The sequence below is a fragment of the Portunus trituberculatus genome, chromosome 46, assembly GCF_017591435.1.
Source record: "Portunus trituberculatus isolate SZX2019 chromosome 46, ASM1759143v1, whole genome shotgun sequence".
Taxonomy (NCBI): Eukaryota; Metazoa; Arthropoda; class Malacostraca; order Decapoda; family Portunidae; genus Portunus; species Portunus trituberculatus.
Window position 1 is genome coordinate 31220235 of NC_059300.1, and position 10000 is coordinate 31230234.

Below are 10000 nucleotides of genomic sequence, written 5' to 3' on the forward strand. Positions count from 1 at the left end.
AAAAAAAGCACATTCACTTAGTTTTCTAAGAACTTCATTATCCAAAGTGGCCACGTGTTCCTTACTCATCTTAACCATTACTTCTATTAGTATCAGTCATTGCTATCATCAGCCTGTATTCCTACTTGTGCTGCACTTCTCATGAAAGCATTAAATGCACACCAGTAATGGTCAATATTTCCTAGCATTTACACTAAATATACATATGTTAAAAATGATTAGTAGGCAGTAAAGTTTTGAAGTGAATTCTCTCTCTCTCTCTCTCTCTCTGTCAAGATCTCACAAATAATAATATCTATTTATATTGAGATCTTAGAAACGGAAGTGGAGTCTAGGTAGCAGTTATACTTGCACCACTCAAACACAATCCTGCACACAATTATGAAGCAACGCCAACTGTGTGATGACCAATGTAGCACGTGTACTAGTAGATACTATCTATGGAAAGACGTGTTTCAAACACTAACTGATACAAGGAAGGAGTCGCATGAAGAAAAAAAAAAAAAATAAATAAATAAATAAAAATGTGGCACATATGGGTGACCAAAGAACGTGTTTTCAGTTCACCACGTTTTTATTGTGTTAGCAAGCTATACTTAGACACACACACACACACACATATACACACAAGGCCTGCCAGTTTGGCCTCATGAGGAGATCCGTGTCGTCATCGAGGCTCTTCACCATTGGCCGCCTTCCCTTGACGTCACCGTTCTTGAGGCGTGTGACTGGTTCCTGGGAACACGTCATGAGTCAGCCGATGTGCCCACCGTGTGGAGTAGAGCTAGCTTGGTGTTCAAGGTCCTCATAATAAAACGTTGTCACTTGAGCGGCCGGTACCCAGGATCACGGCAAGTGCCTTTGTTGCTGAGCTATTTTCATATATGCTTGATTCTATCGTTGGAACTGATTTTATAAGATGTTTTTCTGCAATAGGATAGCTCTCGACATTTGCAATAAAACGTTGATAATGATTGCCTTTACTTTTTTCTTCGTATTTACTTCATATGCAAATGATTGTTGTCGAACTGATCATGCATAATTCCCTTGCGGATGAATATTTCGGTAGTTTGGTGTCATCACAATGGTGTGCATGATTGGCAGAACAAGATAAAACATATAATGCTTTAGTCTATTGTGAATCTATGATCAGTCGGTGGTCAAACCAATGGCTAACACTAGGCGGAGTGAATGCTCCAGCTATTCCCTCCCTCCCTCATGTTGCTACACCTCAAAGGCTTCACCAACCAGTCTCTGTTCATCTACTGGAAAAAAAAAAAAAGCACCCATTCACAAAGCTTGCCACAAGGAAGTATAAATGATTGGGATTTGTTGTTGAACAAAGGGAAAGAAGAGAAGAGTTGTGGTGCTCATGTTAGAAACACAGATCGGCCACCAGTGTGTAGCTTATGTTAAGAGGGAATCGCTGACACCGCACTGCATATTTCCTAAAGTGACTGCATAACAGTGCATCTGACAGGCGATGTTCTTTGAAGTGTACACAACCGTTTAAAATGTTATCAAGACAACTCGACTTTCACCCTGTCTGATAATCATTACTAATATAACTTGACTTTCTGGGAAAAAAAAAAAAACTCAGCTTAGGGGGAACAATGGGATGAGGGTATTGGAGAGGGACAAGGTGTAGCCTTCACTTTTCAGGAAAAAAAAAAGTATGATTTTCAATGAAACACGGAATCAAATTGCCCTGATATTTGAAAACAATACCCCGTGTGTTGAATGCCACATTGTTGCAACCATACGGTGACGAGACCTAATACGTGTTAAGCAGACAAAACTGAATATTTGCGTACCAGATGCTGCAACACTCGGAAGGCAGACTGGAATGAAAATCTGGCACTGCACACGTTATTAACAACATAATTCTCGTCTAACCAACGACTCACTCACGGTATGTAAGTGATAAACGAAAATTACCATTACAGCAACAGCAAAATAGATAAACGTTTAGGGCTTTCTTATCACCAACGTTCTCTGAAGAAAATGCTTAGTCTACGGATGTCACAAGTCGATATTTTGCAGTTAACACTAACTTCCACGCAGGAAACGGTGGCCTGAAATCATTGAAATGTTATTTTGACCAAGTCGCCATGAAGACTCTATTGCCAGACAGCACTGTATTCCTCCGAATATCACAAGTTGCTATTAACCATAGTAAATAATTCCCAGCATGTCACATCCGAGCACTGCAGAGGAGCGGAGGGCTGGCTGGGTGTTGAGGGGGAGCAAGGAAATGCTCCCGTCACAATCACTCAACACACCGTTCATTACACTGATCAACACACTTCCACTAAACACGGCCTCCTCAAACATTTGCTAATTGACTACATGATAAGAGGACGTGCATAGGTACTCACATGTAGCACAGTCTCAAATGTAACAGAGTACAAGCGGCCCCCTCCGCCAACTTCACCTGCCTCAGTGATTCTGTGGCAGCCAGTGAGCTCCCCGCCGGTTGTGACAGCAGCTGTGGCTGGGAGCTTGGGAAGCAAGGAGGCGGGGCTCAGGCGGGCCGTCTGGCAGGGCGGGGACACGGCGAACTTCTCACTGCCATAAGCTGCCGCACACATACATACACCACACTGCCATTCCTTATTTCGCTGACAGGTACAGACCAGTAACATCAACGATTACCCTGCAGATAAATTTGCACCGTATGCGCATCCTCTTTGTCCTGTCAGCATCATCATGTTATGCTTCGGGTTGTGACAGGTTACCAGAGACGTTTTTTTTTTTAACCCTGATTTCCTTTCCCAGCAGGTATCAGCTGGCCGGGACTCAGTGATATCCTGCCTTTACACAAGCAATAGCATATCCTGGTGCTTCAGTTGTGCTTTGGTATGATAACTATTATTGTTTCATAGTTATTGTACAGAATCAGAATGCAGTGACGTATGAGGCAAACCAAGGCATGTATACAGTACAACAATCTGGCATCCTTTGGGAATGAAGGAATGAAGGATCACTGCCATCGGAGGCCCGCACAATATTTGTTACACTAAAGATATATGTAAATAAATAACGTAAAGATAAAAAAAAAAAAAGACTACTGTGGAAAGTGACATGCACAGATCACGTGCACGTAATGTTCGAGGAGCGTGCGCCGGGAGCGTCAAGTTCGCTGCTCAATCAATGACCAGTGTCGGGACTCACGGAACACCTCCCGTACCTTGTCTGACCGGCGAGACTCGCGGTGTTTGTACCCTACCAACCTCGCAACCCATCCTTGTGCTCACGAATAATAATAATAATAATAATAATAATAATAATAATAATAATTTTGAAAAAAAAATACACAGCCACTACCGCCACCATCACTACTACTGCTACTTATACTTTGTAAATACATATGCATACATCTACAATCTACATTACAGTCTTGTTATAACAAATTTGCAATAATGAAGAATCTCAACACACGTGTGTAAAAAGGTCCCGAGGTATAAAGTTTGTGTTTTCGTGTTTTTTGATATGCTTGTTTTCAATTTTCATCGTCTTTTTGAAATCTACACCCGCTTCTGTGCCTAATACAGCATCAGTAATATTGTCGAAAATATGCGATATTCGTATAAACGTTGCTAAAACAACGTGAAAAAATAATAACTTTGTATGCTTCGTGATCTGATGGTTACAAATACTTTGTGCTTTACTCTTCACAAGTACTGTACATAGTTACTTGATAAATTACTAATATTGATGAATCACTGCAGAGCTGGTAACTAAGCGTCGTCCATCATCTGTGTACCACCTTGAAAAATTCATTATTGCCTTGATAGAATCTGTCACAACAGTCTTACTATAACTTAATATTAATCACCATGTTTCTCTCTCTCTCTCTCTCTCTCTCTCTCTCTCTCTCTGTGTGTGTGTGTGTGTGTGTGTGTGTGTGTGTGTGTGTGTGTGTGTGTGTGTGTATATATATATATATATATATATATATATATATATATATATATATATATATATATATATATATATATATATATATATATATATAGATAGATAGATAGATAGATAGATAGATAGATAGATAGATAGATAGATAGATAGATAGATAGATAGATAGATAGATAGATAGATAGACAGATAGATAGATAGATAGCTAGATAGATATAGATAGATAGATAGATAGCTAATATAAACATGTTTTATTTGCCTTATAAGTTTTTAACACGAGAGAATAATAGGGAAAGAATAGGAGGTAGGGGGGAGGGGAGCATGGGAGAAATCTTCATAAGTTACTCCTGAAAACGTTTCTATGAAATTGCTCGCTACCAACAGTTGGTAGTACCGCCTCTGTCATCCAAACTTTAACCCACACCACAACTTGTTCTCTACTGTGTGTGTATCTCCACCGTGTGTGTAAACACTGTGCATGCACAGGTTTCACTGCTGATTGGGTGTTACCGTGGCTCTACTTGTAACCAAACAGATGGTGCTGTGGGTGGAACAATGCTGGAGACAGCAGTGACAGCAGACAGAAAGACGCGGCTGCATCAGACCCAAAATAATCCAGTTTTGAATTTATCTCTTATCGGCCGTCGAATTACAAAAAACAAAAAAAAAAAAAAAAAAAGACCGATGCCGATATGCGTCAAAATGCTTAATATCGGCGCCGATAATCGAGCGATCCCTAATATATATATATATATATATATATATATATATATATATATATATATATATATATATATATATATATATATATATAAGAACCCTAACAATTTCTTTGGGATCAACCTAAAACATTCGAGACAGACGCCGCAACGTTTGCGAGGATGGCGCGAGGCTGGGAGATGTAGTGCTATTCCCGCCACCTTGCTTCTCTCTCCACGTGAATGGGAGCACTTTGCTCTCTGTTCTTCGTGAGTCGTACAGGTGTGCAGGCTTCATATGTTCAAGTTCAGTCTACAGTGAACAGTTTCCAAGACGAGAGTTTACGAATAAGCTTTCTATTGACCAACAAACCTTTATTTACCAACAGTAAGAATTGCATAAACAAGATCGGTTATGACAACAAACAGTGCAAAGTACGTAGGTATATATCATAACAATTAAGGGACGACTGCTTAACTTCACGTGCAGTGTTGTTTTCTACTTCCTCTTGATGTAGGACTGGGAGGGGGTGGGAGGTGCCCCGTACGATCCCTGAGGCCGACCCGTACCACCGCCACCACCACCACCCTGGGATCCTGTAGGGAACTGCGCCTCGCCTTCGAAGGTAATGACAGGTCGGTAGCCGCCCTCGTCAGCCGTGTACTCCACCCTCAGCGTGCGAGAGTCCGGCAGCTGGACGTAATAGCTGACGGAGGAAACAGAGACGTGGTAAGCACGGTGTAAGACTAGAATCTCTCTCTCTCTCTCTCTCTCTCTCTCTCATACACGTCTTCTGATGGAGGTGGAAATGGAAAGCGACCTTGCGATGTATGGAAAAACTCAGGTAGCCAAACGAAGACGTTTCCGTCTTAAACGAGTAAATGTGCGTAGAGAGAGAGAGAGAGAGAGAGAGAGAGAGAGAGAGAGAGAGAGAGAGAGAGAGAGAGATGGGGGGTTGCACCAATGGATTAACTGCCTAATAATAGCAATGCTACACCATCACAGCACAATACAATACCCTTCCCCACGTGGCTCCGCTCTGTAACTGCCACACTCACCACTACACGACACAACTCTACTGCTGGAAAAGATGTGTGTGTGTGTGTGTGTGTGTGTGTGTGTGTGTGAAACAACACTCACGCGCCCTGGGTGTTCACTCCCTCCCGCTGTTCCTGGTGGCCAAAGAAGTTCCCTGAGGTGCCGTCGTTCACGTCGTACTGGAAGGTGTAGCTGGCGGGGGCGAATGATCCTCCACCCCCACCGCCTCCGCCGCCGCCCCCACCACCACCACCGCCGCCGCCGCTTCCTCCATAGCCCTGGCCGCCCGCCCGTCCAGCAGGGTCCGCCATTACCGTGCACACCGTCACCACCACCACAACTGCTGCCACCACCTGGAGGGGAAGACGACCATTAGCATCATTACAGACCTTATAGGCAGTCACGGTTCGCGGCAGCATTGCCGTCACCCTCCCTCCACTCACGTCACGCCACTCTTCTTTACTAGAAAGTCGCGGCTAAATTCCTGTCCCTCTCTTTCCATCTCTCGGTGCCTGATTCTGATCCTTCTCCTTTTCTGGGTCACCATTCCCTGAGACAGACCGTTCCTCTTCAGCAGCTTCCCGGACCACCTGGCCACTGTCTGCCTCTAATACTCTACTTCCATTTTTACGTATACTTTACTCCCATCTTATCGCCTCCGCACAGGGCACTCCTTTGTCATCCCACCTTATCCTAGCCAGTGCTACATGAAATCCCTATTGCGGTGCCATAACTCAATCAAGTGGCCATGACAGTTTCTCGTTATACCGGACCAGCATCATATGATCCCGTTGTTGCAGCTTATTAATCGGTGAGCGAACCAGTCGACCTCAGTGGTGCCAGCACTCAAAGGTACACAGCCGGGCTTCGGGACTTAGTGTTTAGACTGACATGACTGCCACACGCTGAGACAGGCCCCACCGCCTCACGACGCACATTTTAATTTCCATCGCTTATCGGAGTGTGATGAACGAAGACATCGAAACAGGAATCACAGGTGAGAGTTAAATTAACAATACTCGTGCAATACATCAGTGGTTCCTAACGTTTCCTAAGTTCCCCGCCCTTATGGCGAAAAAAAAAAAATTATAACACTTCTCCAACTTTAAGAATGAACTAAGTATCAAGTCTCTATTTTAGATTTAGAAAAGAGAGGATACGACCAACTTAACGTGTGCGGTGTACGTGAGCAAGGCGGTGAAGGCTCACGTGCCAAGTTAGAATGAAGACTCGAAGTGGTGAAGCAGTGAGTACCTTCATGTTTGTAGTGATGATGGGGACGTGAGGGGAACTGATGCTCCAGAGACAGACGGCCGCTTTATATACAGCGAGACCAGAGAAGACAGGGAAGAGAGAGACAGAGAAGATACGGAGAGAGGAGATGTAGAGAGTAGGAGGGGAGGGGGCTGTCACTCACGCCATAACGAGTGTGTCACGCTACCGTCATGCTGGGAAAGGAAAGTGTGAAATGTAAAATGCCGTGCACTCTATACAATCATGCAAGGTTGCAATTTCACGGCGCAAAGTGTGATCATTAGTACTAACTTTCCAATAAAACCAGTCCGTTCACTTAGGGTGGTGGTGGTGGTGGTGGTGGTGGTGGCGGTATTAGTATTAGTAGTAATAGCAGCAGCAGCAGCAACAGTCACGAAAGGTTTCAAGACACTTTTGGCTAACGCTTCCGACCCTCTTCAGGAACCGGCATCTTTTTGTCCTCCTTGGCTGTTTCTCCTCATATATATATATATATATATATATATATATATATATATATATATATATATATATATATATATATATATATATATATATTAAAAAAAGGTAGAAATACATTACCGTTGCTGCTGCTGTTGGCTACAATAATAATAATAATGATGATAATGATAATAAACAAAAGTGTTAGTAGCACCAGTTGCTACAATATTAGCAGCAGCAGCAGCAGCAGTAGTAGTAGTAGTGGTAGTAGTAGTAGTAGTAGTAGTAGTAGTAGTAGTAGTAGTAGTAGTAGTAGTAGTAGTAGTAGTAGTAGTAGTAGTAGTAGTAGTAGTAGTAGTAGTAGTAGTAGTAGTATCGGTGATAATAATTTGATAACCAATTCATATTCATATTCATTAAAAGGTAAGCAGTAATCAGAAGCAAGTAAAGCATAACTTCCGCGAGTGATGAGAGAGTGTGGCGGATGGCGCGTCACTGATGGGCACGCACCTCTCACAGCCTCTCACGAACGAACCCATTGAAAGTCTGCCGTTGTTCGTGCCGCCACCCGCTGGTGTGCAAAACAGGGCGCTGTATCAGAACGGCACATGAGGATGTACTGCCACGGACCTTATCCTCGTCTCGTTGTCTTAAGTCCGGTATATTGGTTAATATTTCCATACACCCACAGGAAAGGATGAACAGCGGGCAGGGTTCCGGTCTGGGTAAGTTCCTCGGATGAGGTAAAGGAGCGTCAGGTGACTACAGCGTGACAAAGGAGTGCTCACCAGGCTTCATTACTGTAAGGTGACAGAAATGTAACCTGTATATCACCAATGTGAGTATCCAGAGCAACACTTACAACTTATTAGGATAGTGAGTCTAAACATGCTCGCTCTAGAAAGTGGTTTTCTTGATTTACTGATATCACTTTTGCTGGCATGACTTCTAAGATAAATCAATCAAGCAATACAACACGGCCCGTACCTGAGAGCAGGCCTCGCAACAGACGACGACCCCTCCGTCACCAAGCTCATGGAACTACTCGTTTTAGTTAAGGTATTTCGTTTTACATCGCTAAGTTTAATAGTCATATACAAACAATATGGAAAAAAACATTGACTGGAGAGCGTTATTATTATTATTTTTTTTCTATTGTGGGCGGCACCATTGTGACGCAAGGCGCGGGAAAAAAGAAGCCTGGGAAACTTCCAATTAACATCACTACTATCCACATTATATTTTTTTTCCTACCGCTTTCTTTCTCCACACACAGTGGCGTACAGGCACATGTACCCCATACAGTGGGATGCTGTACATACAGGCGCTTATACCCATACACTGGCTCGCCAGCACCGCCGTAAAGGTATTTCTGACGCGCACACAGTGAATTGTATCATTAATAAAACACGTACAATTCCCTATCGACCAATTTTCCAGCTATCTTGGCGTCTACACTGGCGTCTGGTGAACACAGTTTACAAGGTCACCTGTAGCAGCTGGATATCACCTCAATAATTCATTTTCCGGATCAATGTCACCACACACAGGCGCGCTGCATTGAAGGAGTAATGCTGCAAGATGTAGCGGGGGCGTATGCAGCAGTGATATTCAGCCTGAGTGCACGGTGCATCCCACGGTGCAGGAATTTCTTCATTGGGTACCAGGGAACAATGGACATGGGATACTCAAATATCTGAGCGCCCATCTCTAGTGGAGGTTACTGGAGGGTTTCAAGGCAGACAGCACTGCATGACTGTACTGATAGTCTACAATGACTCCGCCTCTTTAACAGAAAACAAACTCCCACCATCTGTGTGCCTGAATTTGTCTCTTAGCGAGAGAACAACGCGCTTCACAACAGTCCATAATGATAATGTACTGGTGGAATATGACGGACAATATTTTGGTCCTCGAATTGACAGATTTTTTACTCATGATCTTACTTATGCCCTGTGCAAGTCCTGTCCACGCATGAACTGTACTAACATGCAGACTCGTAAGAACCTTACAGCTGAGTTAGGGTGAGTGTATAACTGTCTGGAGGTTATAGATGCTTCATAATTCACATCATCACAGTACTAGTTAACGCTTCTCCTGTGTGTGTGTGTGTGTGTGTGTGTGTGTGTGACGGAAGGGAAATCTGAACTGGGTGTGTGTTGCAGAGCGGTGGGTGGGTGGTCACAATTCTGGCATACAGAGACACGCTTTTCGTGCCTCATGGTGTCTGTGCATCACGGAATGTTCCAATACAAGCCACACTTTCCTTTCCTGCGGTGAAGCTTGGTGCATTCATACGTGGCACCTGTTGTGGCACTGTAGCACCAACGCTTCGGTCACTAGCCAGACACATCACCAGCCTGGGACTGTTAACCCTTAGACTTTAATCACCAAAGAATGAGGAGAGTATATAAAAAAAAAAAAAAAAAAAAAAAAAAAGGAGGGGGAGGAGGAAGAACAAAAAGCAGCAGCAGCAGTTGTATTATTGTTATTGTTATTGTTATTATTATTATTATTATTACTACTACTATTACTACTACTACTACTACTACTACTATTATTAGTAGTAGTAGTAGTAGTAGTAGTAGTAGTAGTAGTAGTAGTAGTAGTAGTAGTAGTAGTAGTAGTAGTAGTAGTAGTAGTAGGAGAG

General features: G+C 43.2%; 2 protein-coding genes across 4 annotated transcripts in view; both read right to left on the bottom strand.

The window, feature by feature from the left end:
- The window catches only part of LOC123519955, a 12237-nt gene extending 9702 nt beyond the window's left edge, over positions 1-2535 (bottom strand). Inside the window, exon 1 of the mRNA XM_045281707.1 lies at positions 2379-2535. The gene's annotated coding sequence lies outside the window, so the exon portion shown is untranslated. The remainder of the gene's footprint in view (positions 1-2378) is intronic.
- A 2441-nt stretch (positions 2536-4976) lies between these two features.
- The window catches only part of LOC123519998 (pro-resilin-like), a 21659-nt gene continuing 16635 nt past the window's right edge, over positions 4977-10000 (bottom strand). For 2 of the 3 annotated variants that reach the window (XM_045281764.1, XM_045281767.1), the window contains exons 2-3: positions 5758-6008; positions 4977-5323 (exon numbers count right to left, since the gene is read on the bottom strand). In XM_045281764.1, the coding sequence (XP_045137699.1) occupies positions 5116-5323; positions 5758-6008 (459 nt within the window). In that variant the 3' untranslated portion in view covers positions 4977-5115. Of the gene's footprint in view, positions 5324-5757; positions 6009-6909; positions 6936-10000 lie in introns of those variants that run through there. The other variant, XM_045281766.1, reaches the window with a different exon arrangement.